This window comes from Sesamum indicum, linkage group LG8 (genome assembly GCF_026168435.1).
Source record: "Sesamum indicum cultivar Baizhima isolate 11 linkage group LG8, ASM2616843v1, whole genome shotgun sequence".
NCBI lineage: Eukaryota > Viridiplantae > Streptophyta > Magnoliopsida > Lamiales > Pedaliaceae > Sesamum > Sesamum indicum.
Genome location: NC_142664.1, coordinates 1,088,988 through 1,111,437, shown reverse-complemented (window position 1 = coordinate 1,111,437; position 22,450 = coordinate 1,088,988). Strand labels below are relative to the sequence as shown.

Sequence of the window (22,450 nt, the reverse complement as noted above, 5' to 3'; positions counted from 1 at the left end):
ATTAAGTATTAACGGAAAAATTTAATTGGGACTAACCATGCAATAATTTTTAACATTTTGGGACCAAAAAGTAACTCCCATAAATCATGAGACCAAAAAGGAGACCTTCGCTTCTTTGTGGGACCAAATATGCAATTTAGCCGCTTCCTAACATCAGAATTAGTTCAATCATAATTTTTTATTTTTCTATAAAAAATTGATTGATTAAATTCAATCAAAACTTGATTTGATTAAAAATATTGTGATAGAATAATTTAATTGAAAACAGAAAACCTAAAATATAGAGGGGATAGGACACAAGAAAGAGAAAAATTTGGATATTGGTTTTTTAAACGAATTTGATTTAATTATTTAATTTAAAAACACATCAAAATGTTTCAATTTATTTTATGCATAGATTTTAGGATTATCCTCTCTCTCTCTCTCTCTCTCTCTCTCTCGTGTTTTGCCATGGCAAATGTGCTGGAGATTTTCACTGTTCTCAGTTCATCAGTTTCCACACTTTCAGGGCGCCGTAGACCGCGGCTCGTGTGCGAAGCTGTCCCACAATTATCCCCTCACCAAGGTTATCCTTCACCTTTTTCGTCTTCTGTTTTCCCTTTAATTTACCCACTCAACGTTATCAAGTTGTATACGATTTTAACTTGGTCGCCATTTACGAAGTTAAGACGAAATTTTGCAAAACTACTGAGGTTGTTTCTGGTGGTAATAATATTGATGTTATATTTTGAAAGTTAGCTAGATTTTGGCAGAAACTTTTGACATCGCTTCATATTTTCAGGGGATGTGATATTGTAGTTTTCTTCTATGAGAAACGAAAGTTGGAATTTTTGGATTAGAATTTTCAGTATTCAATTCATTTTTAACCGTTTCTTTTTTTTTAATATTATAGCACAAGGATGATAGACATAATTTAAATTATGTTAGGAGCATAGATGAGAATTGAATTTGGAAATAAGAGAATTTGTGGTGAAAAATCAAGTTCAAGCTTGTACAAGTGCCAATTCCAACGTGCTAAAATGTATATTCCTAACTGTTAATTCTCATGGTGACTTGCACATGTATTTTGGTGGCCCAGCTGGTGGTGGTGCAACAAGCCGGAGTTTTGGGAGGCTAAAAGTGCAGAGAGTAAAGAATCTAGTTAAAGAAAGTTACAGAAAAAAGAAACAAGGCAATGATCTTGAAGATGAGGAACAGAAAGCAGAAACTTCTCCATCCCATGTGGAGGTTGTATCCTATGATGGGTCTGATCTGTTGGATGAACAGGAGGTTGTCAATGTTCAGAAAGATACTTCAAAAGCCTTCCGCTCTTCTAGTAAATCCACAGGACAAGTTTCTTCTTTTTTGGATTTTTCTGCCACTTCCTCGAAAGGATGGCGTAATGTGGAACAAATTCACAGCTATCGGCCTAAGGTGGATGGCATCCCCAAGAAAGGACAAAAGTTAAAAGCTAATAGTGACTTTTTTAGCAGAAAGTCATTTAAGGAGTTGGGCTGTAGCGACTACATTATTGAATCTTTGAGGAGCCTGCAATATGTGCGCCCTTCGCATATTCAGGTGTGTCAGCTAAGTGTTAAATTTTTCAATCCATAATCATCAGCATTCTCATGCCACTTTGGGCATCTCATTTCAGAATATTGAATTAAGAGTTACTTGGAGTTTCTTGAATGACTTATTGTAACACCTCAATATATTGCATCTGCTCTGGCCATTAATATTTTATGCCATCAGCATTGGGCTTTGGTCACATCCTCAATTTATATCTTGCCAATAATGTAAGATTGGAACTTGTTATCATTTTCTCGTGCTAACCAGCAAGTTTGCTGCATTAGTCTTTCGTAAATGATGCATGTTTTGTGTTTTTTCCTGATTTTTCTCTGCAGATACTGATCCATGCGCTGGCTCTTTTGTCTATTGTTCAAGTTTATGGTTTGTGTTTTGCATGTGAAACTTTTCCTATGTCCTTTGCCTGTAGTTTGATTGATGCTTTATGATCTCTGTGACATTGATTACAGTTTGATTGATTACGTCGATTCAAAACATTAAGCATTGTTTGTATTTAAGGAAATAAAGACTGCTTTTGGACCCTTATATGCTGCTTAAAAGTAGTTTCAGCTGGCTCATGCTCTTTTTCTGCTGCAACTTTATCCAACTTGTAACAGAGCAAGGCAAATGCAATGATGTATTTTCACTTTCTTTTTTGGAATATCTTTGATTCACTTTTCTACTTTTGGTTTGGGAGATACACCATGTAGTTTTGTTATACAAGCTAATGTTGTTGCAGGCTATGGCATTTGCACCAGTTTTAGGTGGAAAGAGTTGTGTAATGGCTGATCAGAGTGGATCTGGTAAAACTTTGGCGTATCTAGTTCCACTTGTACAGCGTCTTAGACAAGAAGAACTTGAAGGGCTTAGCAAATCAGCGTCACAAAGTCCTCGAGTTGTTATTCTGGTCCCTACTGCAGAGCTGGCTTCACAGGTCTGATATCGCGTCAGTGGGCATAATTAACTCATTGTATTATGTTTTGTTCATAGTTCTAATTTGGTGTCTCACTTTTGTTCACTATGTTTTTTCTCGACAATGACAACTCAATGCCTGTCTTTCTAAACATGATATGGGTATTGTTTGCTCCCTCAAAACTGCAATCTGCTACTCCTTTTAGGTGTATAGGCAACATTTAAATAAAATTGCCAAACTTGAAAATTGTGTTTCACAGTCATTGATTCTCTCTCTCTTTCTTTTTTTGCCTCCCATCGAATGACTTTGAATTTATAGTTGTTCAAAGGGAATAGGTTCAAACAATTTGCAGACTTTGTTGGGCCTGTTGTCTTCTTTTATTTAGTCTCTGATGCTTGACGTATGGCGTGTAGTAAGCAGTTTTATCAAAGAGAATTCATATATTTTTATATGGAGTGGATAAAATTAAAACAACAAAAGAATGATTTGTAAAATTTGATTTGCTTGCTACTTTCCTTTCTTCCTCTAAAGTTATTATGGAAGGCATATGTTCTTATTGTAAGAATAGTGCTTTGTGCTTCTGGGGCACTATATATCCCACATTTGCTGCAGTTTGATCCTGTCTCAGTATTTGCATCTTCTTACACATCTAAAACTGCATTTTCAGGTTTTGAGTATTTGCCGATCGCTCTCAAAAGTTGGTGTTCCTTTCCGCTCTATGGTTGCTACTGGTGGCTTCCGGCAGAGAACTCAACTGGAGAATCTTAGACAGGGTATAGATGTTCTAATTGCTACTCCTGGTCGATTCATGTTTCTACTTAAGGAGGGATTCCTGCAGTTAACAAACCTTAAAAGGTTCAGGTGTTATACTTCTGTTTTAGTGACTTTTCCAGTTACTGCTTAATTAATTCATTCCGTACCAGTGCTTTCATTTTTTAACTTTTTCTGGTGAAATATATATTCATAACTTATATGTGATTCTAGAGTATTGAATTGACCAAATTTGTGTGAACTTCAGCACTTACGGTAATGCCAATAGGAGAATTTTCCCAGAAATCATTGTTTACTGTCGAGCTCATGCTGTTAAAATGGATCTGCATAGGGTGAAGGATAAGCTGTGCATCAGATGTTCTTATGAAATAATTTACAATCGAAAGGTGGTTTAATTGTGAATGTTGCATTTGTTAGGGCCTTGGGGAATATAACGAATCAAGAAAGAATATAGCAGAAATTTAAGTTTGGTTCAGTTAGTTAGCAATTTGGTTTCTACTATGCAACTTTGACTAAAATGGTTTATCATATTCTATTGATTGGCTCAGTAGTGAAAGATTAAAAACTAAAAATACTAGCTGGGACATCTCCCAGAATTTACTATAAAATTCAACTAATGGGCAATTTGCTGATTGAGATTTTACATAACAGTCAAGGCATTAGAAAGAGACAATATTCAACCTGTTTTGCAAAAATGACAAGCACATCTCAAAAGAGCTCAACACCTTTAACTGAAAAGAGATGTAGATATTGACATATATATACATAACTCATAAAAGAACTGACGGATTAAAATTTTCATAATTGAGCTTCTTTTTTTATCGAATTTCTCATCACTGTTGATTAGACCTCTGAAAGAACTGTCTCCTTTGCTTAGATGCAAGATTCGTTCATACACTATAAACCTGTTATTTTAGTGGGGAATACTAGCGATTAACCTCTACCTAAATCTTAAAATATATGTGTTCCACTTCACTGCAATTTTGTATCTTCCAAAACACCGCCTGCATCAGATTTACATATGTAATCCAAGAGTTGCATTCTTCTTCTGTATCTTAAAAGAATCTCATTTAGGAACATATTGAACCTTGGCCGTGGAACTCATACGATATAGTGTCTCTCAACACACAATTTAATCTCATTTTTCATTCCTTATGATCTATTTATCTATTTGTTTCCAGTTGATAAAGTTTTAAGATTTTTTTCTTTTTAACAAGGAGCAGTTTTCATGATCATACTTTAAATTCCTTAAATATGCAAATTTATCTTGACCAATTATTTGATACCTCAAACTAGACTGATAGGAGGAAAACATTAACCAGTTCTTATGCATCTCTAGATGTGATATGAGAATAACCAATTACTTCTGAAACTAAGGTAAAAAAGAATAAAATTATATCTTATGTTCACAAGTCTAGATATATTGGACATGAGTTAACCAATGAAGTAGTCACTAAAACAAATTCAATGTGGAATGAATAAACTAGTTTTCTTCAAAGATGACGTATGTTCTTGTGACTTGCTAAACCATCTTTCAATTGTTATGCTTCAGTGCCATACTTGATGAGGTAGATATACTCTACAATGATGAAGATTTTGAGCTTGCATTACAAAGTTTGGTCAACTCGGCACCTGTCACGGCTCAATATCTATTTGTAACTGCCACCCTACCTGTAGACATATACAACAAAGTAGTTGAAGTTTTCCCTGACAGTGAGGTTATAATGGGTCCTGGTATGCATCGCACAAGCCCGAGACTGGAGGAGGTATTTATATATTTATACTTCCGTTTGATATCGTATTATGGTCAAGGTGTGAGCCCAAGAAATTATTGCACTTATATTTTATCAAAGCCATCTGGTTCTCTAAAAGACAAACCTTCCATCTACAAAGGTAAATGAACATCAATCATTGAATTCTTCTGTGGAAACCTAGGGAAGAAGAACATAAAGAAAAAAGAATTAGATTTTTTTTCAGTTATTGTCGTTCCTGTTACTATTTGAGATTGGACTGGGATCAACATTTGTAAATATCCCTTTCAAATAGGAAATGGAGTATCTTATCTCCTTGCTTTTCTATGTGTTACTTGTGGTTGCTATTTCTCTATCTGCAAAATGAATTTGTGCTAGGAATCTTAAGTTGATAAATTACTCATCTCCAGTTTAATCTTGCCTTTGGACAAGAAATAGGACTCAGGTCACTTAGACGTTTTTGTTTCAAATCATCCTGCTTATAATGACTATAATATGAGTTCATGATAACTCCTTCAACAATGGATATAACTATGTTGAAAAGGTGCTATATCTCCGTGACTTTTCTGTTGTGAACTAGTAAACGATTATGCAACTTGTGTGGTATTAGACATTTGGGGAAGAGGTGAATTCTGATATAATATGGTGGTTCTACATCAGAATCTGGAAAGATAGTTTCACTAGATTCACTGTGTCCTCTAGAGCCTTTCTCTGTCATGTCATCTTTCCTCATGCTCGAATGTGTCCCTGTCATTGTACTTCATGTTAGATTTCAGATCCATCTTGTCAAACTAAACATAAATACTGGCATTTGGCATTATAACCTTCAAGTGATACTGCAATTTTTACCTTTTCCTAAAGAATAAACTAGTAGATTTTTCAACTTTCTGATTAGATTTAGTGTCTAGATCCTCATCGACTGCAGTGGAGACGAGGAAACAGAACGAACTCCTGATACAGCCTTCCTCAACAAGAAAAATGCTCTTATGCATCTTGTTGAAGAAAGTCCAGTGAAGAAGACAATTGTATTCTGTAACAAGGTATCTTCAAGATTTAACGGGCAGCAACTTTTCACCTTTCTGTTCCTTACAGGATTTCTCTTCTTTGCCATATGCAGATTGAAACATGCAGAAAGGTTGAAAATGCATTGAAACGCTTTGATCGAAATGAAATCCGTATAAAAGTCTTACCGTTCCATGCTGCTTTAGAACAAGAATCAAGGCTTGCAAATATAGAAGCATTTCGTAACTTCCCACCAAACAACATTTCCATGTTCTTGGTTTGCACAGATAGGTATGATATTGCTTTCTTTATTCCTTTTGGATACCCCAAACTTTTTAATTCTCTTTGTATATATCATGCTTACTTTAGATATATCTGCTTTTGTAACTAAATTCTCAATGATGATTAATCAAAGATATGGCTCCTGCCGTATTTTGCAGAGCATCCCGGGGAATTGACTTTGCGGGTGTAGATCATGTAGTGCTCTTTGACTTTCCCCGGGATCCAAGTGAATATGTACGTCGTGTTGGAAGAACAGCCAGAGGTGCTGGAGGTAAGGGGAAAGCCTTTGTTTTTGCTGTTGGTAAGCAAGTTTCTCTTGCAAGGAGGATCATTGAAAGAAATCAAAAAGGGCACCCGTTGCATGATGTGCCTTCTGCATATGAGACGCTGAGGTAGACCAGCTTTGTTGAGGTGGAAACTAACCTGTAAGTTGATTATCAGTTTTGGAGAACTTGAATTGAATTTTCATCTTCCAGGAATTTCATGGTCTGCATAAGCTTTCCTTCTCTATGGGGTGTCAGGGGTAACCAGGGGCTTCTCCATTATTCGGAACTTCTCCGACAGTTATACTCAGAAATCTTGTAAATTGCCTATATTGTGGGAAAAAATTATAAAATAAGCTTCACTGCATGTACGAATTACAGTTTCTTAGATCTTCTCTATATTGCCCCCCATTCCTTGGATTTCTGCATTCTTTTTCAGGAGCTTAGGCCTTTATCTGGCAAGAACTCGCTTATATCTTTCTTAAAGAAAAAAGAAAACAAAATTTCTTATATTGTTATTTCCTCTATTAAGTTGCAATCCGGTCATCTAGTGGAGGTGTAAGTTGAATCCTAAAGAAATATCCCTCGAGTCGCTACTGCTCTACTCTCTCTCTCTCGCCCACATACATGCCTACTCTCTCTCTCTCACTCTTTCTCACACACAAAAGAATGCTGCACGTATTACAAGATTTTTGTGTGAAAAATGCATCTGACTTGGTGGAGGTGGTTTTATGCGTTATTGGAGAACTAGAACAGCATGAAGCAAATAATCAGTTCCTTTATAGCCGACTTAAACTTTTTCCTTCTTTCCAAACATGGCAACTAGAATTTGGCCATACTATGAATAACACCAGAAATTTCTGAATGCTTTCATTCACTATTGCATGCGTTAGTGTACTGGTTTAACTAGTGAATCATAAACTTATATTTGTAACAGTGTCTTTGGGATGACATAACTCAAAGAATACCACGTGGAGCAGTTAGAAAAGAGGACAAAGGGGCTTTGACGTCCAATTATTTTGTCTTTTCTGCTGCAGTTTTCTTTAGGATTTATGTGGCTATTTTCTGTGTCATGGCCGTTTTTGGGAGCTTCCTCAATTATCGTACAGTGCTGAGGATCTGCTGATTTCAACTCAAAGAAGACTGACTGTCTACCCTTAAAAGTATGCCCATATTTCTATGCATTGGTTCAAATTCCCATCCTTCCTCTGTCATGCATACAGTTTCTCAGCTATGCCATTGATCAAGAAATCACAATATGATATACTTTCTCTGGTTTTTTGAAAATGGCTGGTTCCTTCACCTAATCTATCAAAAAACAAACGGAAAGAGGCTTTGGGACTAAACTTGCCAACTTTTTGAATTTTGTGATGCTTTAAGAAACTTCATAAAGCTTGGGACAAGATTCGAATATATCCCTGTTCTATGGGACTGTAAAAGATGCAATTCTGTCATTCATTTATGTTGCATGTGGTTTCTAACGGCAGCGAAATTCTTACTAGCTTGTCCTCTTTCTGAATCATTGTACTTTTCAGTTCTTCTCCAATTCATGCATGCATATTTTTTCTGAATGATGAATCAGCCTCCTTTATGTACTAGATCATTGTTTATCTCTGAATAAATCTCATCTTTTTGCTTAACCTCTTTTGCCATTTTTCCACAAATAGCATTTGCCCACATGTACCATGACATTTTAAAGTATCGTACTAATACTCAACGATGAACGTCATTCCTTGAGCAGTCCCTGTATATCGATGACGATGACCATGACCATCAGCTTCCCTGAAACTTTTACCCTCTCAGTTACCGTTGTTTTTCATTTTCTGTATATACCAAATTGTTGAATGCGAAGATGCACAATTACTTTTTTTAAAGTTAAGTATCTTGTACAGTCCGACTACTGCTCTCTCCTTAATGTTAGTCTGCATATTTGTGATTTTGTCAGTCACTTTGTGCATAGAACTAAGCCTCACTCAAGTTTCTTCACATTTGCAGCTAACTATGACCACGGACATGTTAAAATGTCCAAATGCTGATGCCTGGAGCGGAAGTTCGAAAATTGTATTTATTTTGTGCACAATACCCTCAAACATAGACCTTTTGATGTTAAATGATATTTCTCTCTGTTGTTTGTATTGGCTACAATGACTAGAGGTGTGAGTTGAATCGAGTCGGCTTGACTCAAGTTTGAAATTAAGTATTTAAAAGTTTATGATATCAATTGCGAGTTTTTTATTTTTATTTTTTGTTACCTATGTTGTTGATGATACAGGCTCGCTGGAACTTTTATTTTTTCTTAACATTGATTTAATTTTTTTTTTAAATTAATTCATTTTATCTTTTATTGTTATTACATTTGGTTATAGCTACAACTTGTGTCAGAAAAACAAGAGCGCACATTTAAAATGTTCTAACTCGCCAAATTGACCGTTAAACAAGTTGAATTTGACCAATTCAAACCGTTCCATCTGAATAAATAGTTAGGAAAAATTTTATTTTTGGTCCCACGTAACAGGTCCTATTCAATTTTTGTCTCATTCTTTACAAGAATCTCAATTTTCAAGACAATATCTTTCGATTTGTCTTGAGGTCAAATAATTCTAGAATAACCCTTGCTTATTAGGTTGGATCAAAATTTTCTTTAAAATAAGTTCGCTGGCTTTCAACAGTAATCTAGGATCAAGAACAATTTCAATAAAGACCTGTCCTGTTGCCATTCCTAATACTTCCGCCCACTACAACACTTAACTACAAGAAGCATCGTAGTGTAAGTTCCACTGGTTTCAAGAATTAAAATTTTCACATTAATTGAGGAAACTTACAAACAAACACAACATATACATTGGTGTAGATAGAATTCTGTCAACATACACATCATGTTGTCAAACTATTTGTTGCAATTACTCTTGTGAAGAATAACTTAATCAACCTCTAACAAGCAAATAACAAATGAACAGAGCCAAAAGTAAGGAAAGAATTAATGAGAGTAATTGCCAATATTTCAAGAAGCCTTTGTTCCTATAAAAGTTATTTGTAAAACGAAAATTTTACATATGCAATTTCTAGTACTACACCGTAACACCAAAATTTTCAAGAATTTCTTGCAAAAAAATTACAAATGTTTGGACTTGCAAAAACTGACAGTGAGGGGGTGAGTGGCTGTTGCTTACAGATGATTTTCTTTGCTTCAGATGGAAGCCCACCTTCATTAGTGCAGTCGAATTTGATCTAACATCTTGAAGTAATGAACAATGTCGATGGGTTATTTCCATCTACTCATGGAACAAACAATTTGCCTTTGTGACTTTGGGCAAGCCCCAGAAATTATGTGAACAAACCAAAAGGTTTTTATTACCATAATGAACAGACATATATTAACTCTCAACAAGATTTCGAAACTTTACTCGCTTTTTAACGCTGCGTATCCTATCATACCCTATACCAATCTTACTATGCATTAATTTCATTGCCAAATCGGCTTTGCCTGCCTTCCTCAAGGCATTTATCATAATCGTACGAACTCTACCTGGAATTTCTCGTCCGCGATCAATAACCCCATCAGCCAACTTGCAAGCCTCTATAATACGGCCAGCCTTGCACAAAACATTTATCATATCTTCAAAAGCTGTGTCTAGGACAATGCCCATTGGTGCTAGCTCATCTAAGATTTTACAAGCTCTTGCAACCTTGCCCGAAAGACAAAGCCCAATGGAAAGGGCCCTAAAAGAAGCAGCTGTTGGAGTGATACCTTTATCAATCATCAGATCCCACAATTTCAACGCCTCTTCATTACGGTGTTCTTTGAACAAGCCACTGATCAATATCGTGAATGTATACACAGTCTGATCACAACCTTCGTCTTCCATTTTCTTGAAAAGTGCCAATGCTTCATCAACCTTCCCACTTTTAGCCAATCCATCAATGAGCACATTATAGCAATATGAATCCCTAGGACATCCCCTCTCAACCATCTCTTCGAATAGGCTTTCAGCATCTTCCAGTCTCCCTGCCTTCCCAAGGCCATCAATGAGGCTCGAATACATTACAGCATTGATGGCAACATTATTGCGTTTACAATATTCAAACCACTGCAGTGCCTCCTCCAATCTCCTGTTCTTGCACAGACAATTCACAATTACTCCATATGTGACTTCATCTGGTTCAAAACCTTGACTTTGCATCCTCTGAAAGAGCCCCATCGCCATGTCCAAGTTCCTATCTTTTGCATACGCATCAATTAAAGCAGTATAAATTGCAACATTGGGCTTGCAACCCTTTGCAATCATATTCTCGAAAGCAACATATCCTTCCATAGACTTGCCGTCCTTGCAAAGGCCACCGATCACTAAACTATACGCATGTGAAGGAATATCCAGTCCTTTCTCCTGCATTTCATGGTAAAGTCTCAAACAAAAATCATAATCCCCCTCTGAATAACAAGCCTGCATCATAGTCAGGAAAGTAATCTTATCAGGCTCCACATTCCTCGCCTCCATATCCTGAAACCTTGCAATAGCCTTTTTAACATTCCCCGAATTACAATACCCTTTAATCATAGTATTATACGTGACAATGTCCGGCTTAATTTTCCCATTTTCCATAACCTCAAAAACCCGCTCGGCTGACTCAATAAACATAGAACTCACAAGACCATTCATCAAGAAATTATAAGTATACAAACTAGGCTCAATCCCATTATCCTTCATTCTTTTCCATACCCACAACAACTCCTCAACCATCCCTCCATTCCCAAAGCTCCTAATAAGAGAATTAGCAGCAACCGCATTCATCAAGAACCCCTTACCTTTAAACTCATTGAAAACCAACCTAATCCTATCAAAATCACCTTCCAAACACAAAATCTCAATCATAAACACATAGCACTCAAGATTATGGGCATACCCCTTTTGCTTACCAGCCCAGATAAAGAATCGAAAGGCGGTCTCAGCCCGGTCCGGCAGCTGGTCAGATTTCTTGAGAATATACGCAACAAAAGCGGGAGGGAGTCTGATTAAATACTTATGGCAAAAGCTGGTCAGTTCTTGCTCAAGGGTGGTGGAGGGGTGGTTCAAGTTGTTGTTTTGTAAGAAGTGGAGAATTCTTGGAACCCAGGGGGAGGGCTGGAGCTCGGGTTTTGGGTCGGTGGTGATGAGGTCAGAAAGATCGTTGAAGGGTTGCACCCATTCTGGAGGTGGGAGAGGAGTAAAGGAAGACGCCCGTTTAAGAGACGGTGAGGAATGTGAGATTGGCAAAGGGATTGAAGGTTTGAGGAGCCTGGAGATGGTGGTGGAAAGGGGTTTCAAGAGGGCTTTTCTCATCTGTGCAGTAATGATCACTGGGAGTCCAATGCTGCTGCTTCATTGTTCTTGCTGAAGACTTGGAAGAAATACTTTAAAGGAAAAATAGACCTGACATAGACGAAGGTCCCATGGTCTAGTGGTGAGGACATTGGACTCTGAATCCAGTAACCCGAGTTCAAATCTCGGTGGGACCTTTCTCTTTTTCCCTTTCTCTTGTCCTTTTTCTATTACTCCTTTTTGTTGCCCTATAAACTAATATGTATCTATTTCAGCACTATGTTTATAAAAGATTCTAATTTTATTTCCTTTATTTATGGACTAAAATACTCTCACCTGATATTTTTCAGGGTAAATTATTCTCATGAGATTTATCATAATTATGAATATTTCTTACTATTTGAAAAATTATAAATACATCTTCAATATTTGATGGTATTCTGTAATCTTTAAATGAAGGTTTGGAATTCTTAACTTTGCTCTTGTCGTATTTTATTTTTCTTTTTCTAACAAAGACAAGATGGACGGAAAATTTCAAAAAACTGAAAATAAATTATCCACTTGGCCCAAAAAGAAATTAAAGAATTTTAAAAAATAAATAAATTATAATTCATAATCCACAAGGACATTTTGATTAGCTCATCATAAAAAATAAATACAAACTTAACAAAAACTCATGAATTGGACTAATTATTAGTCGACTATTAAAATCAAGGCTACTAGTAAGGGGGTATTAATAAGAATATATTTATAATTATACCAAATATTAAGAAAATTCCATGTAATTTATCCTATTTTAATCCACTCCACTATTATTAACAAAATTGGGTGAAATTTATTTTCCCCCCTCTATAGTGCAATATTGGTGTTAAAAATTTTTTCCTTCTGCATAGTTTTGATAACTCATCCCAAGTGGACGAAAATAACCTAATACTTTAAGGCCTTGTTTGCTTTTTGTGATTGGGCATGATAAGATCATTTTTCATGTACATTCATGCGTTTGGTTGGCATTATTAGAGTCTGATGTAAGGAATGGATCGATCTCCGACAGAATACAATACAGAAATATTAAAAATTATTACAGGCTTTTCTATTAAAATTACAATGATCTTAAGAAGCAGGAATACAGATACAATAAACAAACCTAGAAATTGTAGAATAAGATAGACGAATGACAGAGAACAATATATATAATGAAGCCTCAGGAGCCAAAGACCCTTAGGCCTACAGAGGGCCAAGGCCACAACCATTACACGGTTGCTTGAATCACTTAAAGCTACAAAGGCTTTTGAACCGCAAAGGCTTCATCAATATCCACCAAGAAAAATGCCACAAAGGCTTTAACAGAAAATCATAGAGGTTTTGCCACTAAGGCTTTTAAGAGTATTTTAGAGAAAGAGGGAGAGGAAGATGAGAGCAGAGACTTAGCATGTTAGCCAAACCAACATAAACCAGCCATATAAAGAGGCTGGACATTAATAGTCCATAATCAGCCATTAGTGAAGAACACAGAAGACAAGAAGGTGGGGGAGACCCAAAGGGTCGTCTGAGTAAGAAGAAGAAGAGCAAACAACGAATTAGGGTGAAGGGGAGATTAGGGTTAGAGAAATGAGGGTGAGGGGGTTTAAACATTAAGGTCAAACCTCTTATGGGTCGCGTCAGTGGATAGGTGGCCCTTTGGGTCTCAAGTGAAAACGGCCATCCAGTAAAAAAGTCCCAGCCTTTGGTTTGGGCTATTATTTCTTTACACCTCATATTAATATCGGACTCGATCTTATTTATAAAGATTTATGGGATAATAAATTCCGTCTCTTAAGTGGGATATACAATCCCACCATTTATATAAATTTATATTAAAAATATCTTTCCTCATTTAACCTTCCAGTCCCTACTCTCTCTCTCTCTCTCTCTCTTCACGTCTTCATTTCTCTCCCCTCATCCTCCATTTTTTTTTTCCAACTATTTCTTGTCCCTATAAACAATAACGAGATGACTTGTTTGCAGCAATTCTCAGAGTTTTTTATTTTTGTAAATGATTAAAAAAATTATATTTTAAATTATAATAATTACATAATAAAAAATATTATTGTATCTTTTTTTGGGACTTTTCAAAAATATTTGAATTTTGATTTGTTTGTCAAATTGGATGTGTATTTAGAACTTCCATTTCAATTAAATCAATTTTATTTAAAAAATTATTTTAATTAATTTTGAGATTCTTTTTAATCATTCATAAGCTGCATTATAAAATAAAAACAACTTAAAAAATACTACAAGAAAAATAATCAATAGATACGAAAAAAATTTCTTGTAGTGAAAGGATACCCTTAATAGTCTTTTTACATTTAATCATACATTATAATCTTTTCAACAAAATATGGTATTATATTATCACATGGGATATCACACATATAATAACTTAAACCGAGCAATATATAATGAAAGGTAGGACTAAATATTATTCAATTTCTTATCCCACCCAATCCCATCATACCTAATCCTATCATATGAATCAAACGAGATACAAAAATAAATTCCTTTTGCTCTCTATTGTAGTCTATATATAATTTTAGCTCCTCTAAAATTAAATTTTAATAATTCAATATAAATATATTTTACACTAATAATATATATATTGTATTTGTACCAGAAATAAACGTTAAAAAAATATTTTAAAATTTGAAAGTTCAGATTTAAAAAAAAGTATTTGAAAAGAAAATGGAAAAAAATTCCATCCACAGTGAAAAAAAATCTAAAAAAAATTAAGGGTAAATTACAGTGACATTCCGTAAGTTAGGTCAAAACACACAAACGTTTCCTTTTTTTTTTTTTTTTTAATAAAATTACAGTTTCACTCCATATTCAAATGCAAAACTTAAACAAACACTTTTTGACTGTATAACTCTCTCACGTCAGTACATGGTAGAGAACACAACTGTAATAGAGGCCGCAATTTTATTTTTTATTTTAGAGGGGCCAATGAGATATATAAACTAATGGTGTCGTATCGACAGCAACAAACTTTACGACAGAAACAAATTTAAAATTTTTGGATCTCAATAAAAACTTGATCAAAATGAGCAAGGTTGGTCTCGTTTGAATCTTCAGGTCGAGGTGAGTCTAGTGGTGGTGGTCCCAGGCTAGAATTCATCCAGACGATGACGAATCAAAGCCAAGAAGCTTTGACAATCGTGCTCGAAGCCCAGTCTCTCCGGCCAATGAAAGTTCAAATTGATGGTATGAATATGTTCGTCTTGAGAAGAGGATTCCAATAGTATAACCCATGGCTGAAAATTCTAATGGAAGGGGGGTATGCAACATTTTGAAAAACACACGGGGGTTTTTGCCTATTCTTTTAACATAAGGGATTTTTAGCTAAATTTTAAAAATATAGGGGGGTTTTGTGCAATTTTTCTTATATATATATTAAGGCATAAAGATATTTTTATTAACATAAATTAAAATTTTAAAATTAAGGGGTATTGAAAATTTGAATAGTAGAAGGGGATTTTTTATACCACCTCCACCGTATCGCAGGGGAGGACAAACCTAGTAATCAGTAATGCAGCAGATCAAACTGAAAAGTTCTGCATGTAAACGTTCATATGTCTGTATCCTACGGACAATTTACAAACATGTGTATAAATTACTAAATTTGCTAGATACACAATATCACAAACCGCTGCTTAGGGAAATTACAGTCTGCCCAGTGTGAAAAAGATCATAAAAGCCAACATATACACAAAACCATTGCTGGTTTTCTTACACATAAAGAGTACAAGTTCAGATGTAATAATGGCATTGTCGTTGCGACAGCAGCAGAGCTGCTCCGACATAGATCATTGTAGGATAGAGAAGATCATTGTAGGATAGAGAAGATCATTGTAGGATAGAGAACTTCCAACAGTTCTCGCTATATGATGATGCCCTGCAACAACTTTACCTTAGATGTATAATGTATTAGCCCCTGGGTCTGGACAGCAGACGGTAGAGCCTCTCATCCTTAACTCCATCAAAGAAGAGCAATAAACTCGGACTTTAGCTGGACGCTTTTACCCGGATTTCATTCACTTGTTTCTGCGAGCAGTTTACTCTATTTTTCCTGCCAAGGATGAAGGAACGGTAATAACAAGCCTGTTATTCGTCGTATATTATTCCCATGGGTAATATTGTTGAAGAAAACAAGAACAGTATATAAACTACGTGGCCCTGGAATATGCATGCTGGTTAATATGAGAAAGAAAAATAAGTAGATTATGCATTGAAGGAATAAAAAAAGTTCACTTGCATTGTGTTTGGATTTAAGGATTTAAAGATAAGAAATTAAAAAAATGCCTCGTAACAGACTCTTTGGATATGTTTGGATAATTCCATATTGTAAAGGAAGTCTTTCAACTCTCTCTTTGAACTATGTTTTGAAGAATATCAATGGATTTCAAATCCTTTAAATATAGAGTCATTTGAATCTTTTTCCTAAATTCTTCTCTGAAATCCAAAATATTCCGTCCAAATGTGGCCTTAGTTTCTATCAGACTTTACCTTGTTTGATGAAGGACCAGCTTCAGCGTCAGACGCCTCAGACATCCGCATTTCTGATTTCTCATTTGAATAACTGCAGAACAAAAACGATCGTTTAAACATCTGGTGTGTATGGCCTTGCTGCAACTTCTGATATCTGAATGCATTCTAATGTTTGAGCATGATATACTCTACTAGCATGGTTTGACAGTAAAAGTTAAATGTTTCTAATATTTACGTCGAGAGTATAGTAACCCATATTATCTCCACGCAGTCTACCCATAGAAGTCTTTGCTCTACTGGAATCACGCCATAGGTGATTAAATGAGCAAAAGGCCAGAGCTTCCAACCAGCCTGTTACAGATGTATCAGAGAGAATTTAATTAATCACAAGTCCATTCAATGAATCGACAATTACGTCAAAATATCAAAAAAGCACGGTTCGAAGCCAACTCATTCTTTGTTGTTTCGGATTTATTACAATTTCCGAGAAAGAGATATTTAGCAGAAAGAATATTCACAATAGGATACTGTTGATCATACACTGATACGTATCGAGGGTGTCTAAATTATATTATCTGTAGCATATTTACATATTGGACATCAGAACAAGAAAAACGTGAAATTTGAGAAAGTTCAACATAAAGCACTAACTTGGAGTTGCAGAAAGCAACTGGAAAGTAAGAAGGACTTCCACTTTTCTATAACATGTCAAGCTGGGCAGGAACTCTGGATGAGTGCTAGACAAACATATAACATACAATTACTGTCTATTAAAATGTTCATACGTCACAGAACAACAGGATTCCTTTAATCTTTTATATATACGACAGTAATTTAGTATAATTCCAGAAACTAAGCCTGAAACCTGGCTACTAAATTTTACAGGTCAAAACTCAATATAAATACATTGCGAACAGATCATTTAGCTGTGTGCTTCAATGAGCAAATTCAACAGCAAAACCACCAAGGTCCGAACTGCCCTCCTTTCAATGTTAAATGAGAAGAGGAGTTGAAGTATGTGCTAAAGCATTGTGCTTGAAAGAGCGCAGGAAAATAAAGTACATTATACACACTCCTCGTCGGCAGTCGACTACGACATGTAAGCACTCCAAATAGCAATTTGTAATAAAAAGAAAATAAAAGGCCACGATAAAACGTACTTAGTTTCCAATAACACTTATTTTACTTAATCTTTTCCCTGATAATTATTTTATGCTAACATGATGGGGTCTCCTATTGTCATGTGTAACCTTTTCGGGCTAAATGAATGAAATATGAAATTATATTCACAGAAAGAGTTATTTTTAGGTGGTTCTTACAGTCAACATAGGCCAAAATGTTGATTTTAGTTCACCGAAAATATTGACCGGGGATTCCAGGCGCAAGAAACCAAGAGCCACATAGTAGATGCTGTTCCAAACTGCTGCCCACACAGATTGGTCAAAGGCAACTTTGGCAGGGACCACCCACCAATCCTTGGAAGGAAATAGAGCCTGTGAAATCAAGCAATATCAGACATCCACACCCAAACACACACAGTAAAAAACAGATCAAAGCTAAGTTGGATTTCAACAAACTTGCGCCACAAACATCACCTCACAGAATTGGTAATAATAATGAGAAAGTGATCCATGGAGTGTGAAACCAACTAGACCGGACCTAAACATGCGTGTACGATCAAACTCAAAAAGGGGCTTCCCTTCATAACACTGCAAAGATTTTGAGCACATGGAAATGATCATCAAACATGTCAGTTCAATAAGCTGCATAATCCTGAACCAAAAACATCTGTCCTTCTTGGAACAGAAAAAATGCCTACTTGAGCAATCCAATCTCCCAGAGAGTAAACAATCCCACTTATCATCATTTTTGCTAATACAGGATGTGTTTTAAGAGCTTCTTCATAAGCATTCCAGTTGTGTTCAGGTGCATACCTCAACACCTCATAAAGGGTCCATCCCTGGAAATAAAATCAAAAGGCAAAGGAATTTCAGAACAGAAATTTGCACTGATATGTAATAATTTCACAGAAATCTTCAAAGACACGCACCAAAAACAGCCCACAAATTATTTGGTGACACAAATGTAAAATTAAGCATTAAAAGCTTCTAATACTTCTTCTTATTGGCATTCACCAAAAGATACAAAATGAGTAATCCATAAGTGAAAACAAGGTGCATAAATGAAAAATCGAAGAAACATGAGAGTACTCACATGCCAATAGTCATGATCAATGGTGAGCAACTTGGTGATGGCAAGGGAACCGGCAGCAAGAACAATAGCAGCATTGAGTAAACTATCAGAAGAAGTGGCACCAAACACACTGTCCTTGAGCCCCTCCATTTTTCTCGAAACTGAAGCCTTTTCTCCATCTTGATCACCTGTCTTTTCCGTGGAGGAAACGTCTCTGTCTTCTGTGACAGCAGCGCTGGGCCAAAAGGGCCTGCCTTTCTTGGCAAGATTTGGATTCAAGAACGGCTTTGAAAGGGTGAAGAGGTGGTGCGATGGAGAAATCGGGAGGCTGAAATGTTTCTTGGGTTCTGTTAACTGTGAAGTTGGGGACAAGAAATTATTGAGAGTAGTCATCATCTGTAATTTGGTTCTGTAATGAGAGAGATTATTATCTGTTTCCTTTCTATAGTTTCTTGTGGTGGTTTTGAATTTTGACATGATTATCGGTACCCATATATAATTGATCAATTATTATTATTATTATCATTAGTTTGTTTCATTCGTCTATAATTATTTTTTTAAGATAAAAGTGATAATTATTTTATTAAATATTTTTTTCTAAATTTTATTTATTTTATTTTTTCCTCTTTACGTGTTATCTAATTCTCTCACAATATTATTTTCTCTCTTTATTGTCTTTTATCTATCAATATTTTTAATAAATAACAATATAAATATTAACATGTTTCTATAATATATATTTTTAGACACTTTTTTACTTTACAAAATTTATGCAAATAATTTATTTTTAAAATTTATGTACATTCATAAGATGTGAAACACTTATTAGTGCTATATATTGTTAGAGATAGTCCTTTTTTTTGGGGAGGTTAATTTCATTAAATAGAGAAAATAAAAGGTACAACTGAAGCCTTGAGTAAACTATCAGAAGAAGTGGCACCAAACACACTGTCCTTGAGCCCCTCCATTTTTCTCATCTCTGATTAGGGGTGCCAACGGGATAGGTTTGGGGTAGGTCTGGGAGGATTTGGGACCCGCCCCACCAACTTCGAGTGACCTGAGACCCGCCCCGCCCCATTTTTTTATACCCTGCACCACCTCGGTACAAAACCCGTCGGGACACATCTAACTCGGTGGACCCATTATATTTTTATTTTTTATTTGTTGTACAAATATAAATTTTTTTTCAACATATCAGTTATAAATAAATTTGTTCCACAAATATTCAAGTCCGAAAATAAATTCTCAAATCAAAATAAATACAATATTATTATTCATCTTCTTCTCATCAAGAACTGTTAGACAATTTTTCAATTTTTCAATTGTTGAACAAGTACCTAGCAATATACAAACAAAAAATATAATATATTGTTAATATTTATTCTACCAAAATAAAGTAAAAAAAAATATAATTAAAATTTTTGCTAACCATTTACCTCATTGCACAACCAACAATGAGAACACATCAATGTGTCCAAAGTATATATATATAAATATATTATATATATTATCGGGTCAGGGCAGGTCTAGGGCGGGTCTCTATGGACTCGAGACCCGGCCCGGACCCGGTGTCACGGACGGACTCAAAATTATTCCGTCTCACAATCGGTTTGTTGAAGCATTTTAAAGCCCAAGACAACAACGCCACATAACTGTGTCGTAATCCGGTCTCATCTTGTCTCAACTGACGGTCTCAACCCAAGTCGCCCTACATCAGGTAGAACGAATGTGCCAATCCAGATCTTCAACTGGGCACAACTCTCATTCGGGAGCCCGGGATTATCTGGGCTCTGATGCCAACTGTCACATGTGGACTCCTTTGTCTCGCAACAGAATGTATTTTTCACCCGTGCGGCGTCTTAGGTTACACCCAACCTTCGACCAGCCTTCGCACATCTCAGAGTTTATCGACTGTCCGTCGCGTATCTTCGACAGTGAAGCTCGCTAGCACGACATCTGAAGGCTTCTCTACGCAGCACCGCGTGCCCGTGCGCTCGCCTATCCAAAATGCCCATGTTCGTCGAAGCTCTAGGCACGCACGTTTTAGCATCTCTTGGCAGACGGCCCCAACTAGCTTGTCTGCTGCCATGCGTCTCGCCCACAATCTCAAAACCCGCAATGCATTCCTCGATGGCAAGGAGCATCATCACTCCACCTCGGCATTACGGCACTCCGCATGCACCCGCTACACTCGTCTCATGCCCAGCACTCACTCGGGGCATCCTCGGCCACGACATGCCTTCTTGCCTTTCGGCATGGCTTCATAATTTGTCCACAGTGCAGCGTCCCCACACGACCGCTCATCATAGCCAACAGATCTCCATGGACGGGTAAAATCCAATAGCGCGTGCCATGAGTTGGATCACGAGGTCTTAGAGTGCTTGCCTTGCTCACTCATTCACACAAGAGGTGTTGCTCCTAATATTTCGCAGCCCGTGGAGCAACCTTGCGCTTCACGTGGAACCTCTCGGTCGCTTTTGTGCCCAACGTAGGACATTCAAATGGCCGAGGAGCGCACTTTTTCCGCATCTACCTCAATCGACGTCCAAATCACGTGCTACTTAAACCGTTGTCATAGCTTATGATTTCCACATCACGAGTCTAGAGTTTCAGCCCCATCTGATCATCCATCGCAGAGGAATTGCCCGTGCAATACTCTGAAACTACAGTCCCGCCACTACACTGGCAGACTTCGAACATCGTCATTGTTTCTTATTCAAACTGAATCGTATAACTCTGAAACATCTTGGAATTTCTCCCAACACACCAAGGATCTCGCCTTAGAAACAATTTTTCAAATCGCCAAGGATAAAGCACTCTACTTCAAACATTTCTCTCATGCTCGCGCAGGGTGGCGCCTGATCGTCGCCCTTATATCTCCATGCTCAAACGTCCTCGGAATGACGTCATACTTGGCGGATAGAATCCCCACACTTTAAAGAAGTTATCATTTGAATAGTATTGCAAACCCAAATTGGTAAGAGTCTTTGATCGAAGGCCGTTTGCATACCTGCGTGCCTGCCAACATCCCTTAGCTGCCCGTACGTCCTCCGCAAGTCACCGCCGACCATCTTGCCCAAGGAGCAGCCAGTGACATTCACCCCCACTCGATTTGTGAACGTCCTCGTCAACACATACACTAAGGATTGAAGTGTATGTGGTGCCCAATACTCTCTCTTAGTATCATGCGACACCAGACCGACCTCCTGCTCTTTTGAGCGCTTCGACCGTGAGTGTCTCTTCAGCACAACACGTTTTCTCCCCATAAATGGTGCCTCTGTCGCACCCGATATCTGCTCAATCAACACAAGCGGAAGTCCTTCTACTCGTCGGCACCATCTTCCCTAATCGGTGGCCTGATCCCCCACGAAATATAGTGCCGTAAACATACTCAATTCAACATGAAAACTCAAAAGGAAGTCTGTGCCTCTCTCTATACTCCCTTCCCCAAATCGGTGGGTAGCTCTCCACATATAGTGCCTCAATGCACTGCATATCACATGATCGCCTCAAGTTGGAAGTTTGTGTACTCTTCTACACTCTCTTCCCTAATGTCGCTACTCTCTTTCCAATTGTTGCTCAACTGTTGTTGGAGGTCTGTGCCTCCCTATAGTCTCTTCCCAACTATTGTTCAACTCATGATGGAGTTTGTGTACGCTTCTACACTCTCTCCCAACTGTTGCTCACTGATTGTTTTCCCTCATAGATAGTGTCTGAATACACTCATTCATAACGCAAGTCGGAAGTCTGTACATGCATTCTGTACTCTCTTCCCAATTTTCTCAAATGGTAGATAGCAAACCGTGCTCCAAGTCATGTCAAGTGTGCCTTTGAGCCTTTGTTGTCCCTCAAAACAGTGCCTCAAATACACCCGAATTAATCTGGAACGATGAAGTGTGGAGTTTGTGTGCA

General features: G+C 36.9%; 3 protein-coding genes and 1 non-coding gene across 6 annotated transcripts; 2 read left to right on the top strand and 2 right to left on the bottom strand.

Annotated features, from left to right (window-relative positions):
* Positions 1 to 381: 381 nt before the first annotated feature.
* LOC105167359 (DEA(D/H)-box RNA helicase family protein) lies at positions 382 to 8,748 on the top strand. Of its 3 annotated transcripts, none has more exons than XR_016066913.1 (10): positions 382 to 565; positions 1,079 to 1,557; positions 2,285 to 2,479; positions 3,126 to 3,313; positions 4,782 to 4,995; positions 5,889 to 6,020; positions 6,098 to 6,273; positions 6,423 to 6,689; positions 7,565 to 7,690; positions 8,523 to 8,748. XR_016066913.1 is itself a non-coding variant. In XM_088884104.1 (9 exons), the coding sequence occupies exons 1-8, from the start codon at positions 451 to 453 to the stop codon at positions 6,658 to 6,660; spliced, it is 1,737 nt and encodes a 578-aa protein (XP_088740230.1). In that variant the 5' UTR covers positions 382 to 450; the 3' UTR covers positions 6,661 to 6,689; positions 8,523 to 8,748. The 3 variants fall into 3 exon arrangements, 1 of the variants encoding a protein (XP_088740230.1); XR_016066912.1 differs by having other exon boundaries at positions 7,465 to 7,690; XM_088884104.1 differs by lacking the exon at positions 7,565 to 7,690.
* Positions 8,749 to 9,769: 1,021 nt separating this feature from the next.
* On the bottom strand, positions 9,770 to 11,906 carry LOC105167358 (Pentatricopeptide repeat (PPR-like) superfamily protein). Its single transcript, XM_011087039.3, has one exon. The coding sequence runs from the start codon at positions 11,843 to 11,845 to the stop codon at positions 9,902 to 9,904; it is 1,944 nt and encodes a 647-aa protein (XP_011085341.1). The 5' UTR covers positions 11,846 to 11,906; the 3' UTR covers positions 9,770 to 9,901.
* A 43-nt stretch (positions 11,907 to 11,949) lies between these two features.
* On the top strand, positions 11,950 to 12,021 carry TRNAQ-CUG (transfer RNA glutamine (anticodon CUG)). Its single transcript has one exon. It is a non-coding gene; the product is annotated as a tRNA-Gln (tRNA).
* Positions 12,022 to 15,398: 3,377 nt separating this feature from the next.
* On the bottom strand, positions 15,399 to 19,006 carry LOC105167356 (Peroxisomal membrane 22 kDa (Mpv17/PMP22) family protein). The gene is made up of 7 exons (XM_011087038.3): positions 18,560 to 19,006; positions 18,165 to 18,305; positions 17,941 to 18,054; positions 17,665 to 17,838; positions 16,581 to 16,696; positions 16,364 to 16,436; positions 15,399 to 15,926 (listed from the first exon to the last, which is right to left on the bottom strand). Exons 1-7 carry the CDS (start codon positions 18,932 to 18,934, stop codon positions 15,918 to 15,920), a joined length of 1,002 nt encoding a protein of 333 aa, XP_011085340.1. The 5' UTR covers positions 18,935 to 19,006; the 3' UTR covers positions 15,399 to 15,917.
* Between the last annotated feature and the right edge of the window lie 3,444 nt (positions 19,007 to 22,450).

What these genes read in the sequence shown, in the direction of transcription:
- LOC105167358 (XM_011087039.3), bottom strand. Translation starts at nt 11,845, where the DNA reads ATGAGAAAAGCCCTCTTGAAACCCCTTTCCACCACCATCTCCAGGCTC.
- LOC105167356 (XM_011087038.3), bottom strand. Translation starts at nt 18,934, where the DNA reads ATGATGACTACTCTCAATAATTTCTTGTCCCCAACTTCACAGTTAACA. An exon ending in TGGGAGATTGGATTGCTCAA is followed by an intron (nt 18,055 to 18,164) that starts GTAGGCATTTTT and finishes AAATCTTTGCAG; the next exon opens with TGTTATGAAGGGAAGCCCCT. An exon ending in ATTATTACCAATTCTGTGAG is followed by an intron (nt 17,839 to 17,940) that starts GTGATGTTTGTG and finishes TTGATTTCACAG; the next exon opens with GCTCTATTTCCTTCCAAGGA.
- LOC105167359 (XM_088884104.1), top strand. Translation starts at nt 451, where the DNA reads ATGGCAAATGTGCTGGAGATTTTCACTGTTCTCAGTTCATCAGTTTCC. An exon ending in CAAGCCCGAGACTGGAGGAG is followed by an intron (nt 4,996 to 5,888) that starts GTATTTATATAT and finishes TTTAGTGTCTAG; the next exon opens with ATCCTCATCGACTGCAGTGG. An exon ending in CAATTGTATTCTGTAACAAG is followed by an intron (nt 6,021 to 6,097) that starts GTATCTTCAAGA and finishes TGCCATATGCAG; the next exon opens with ATTGAAACATGCAGAAAGGT.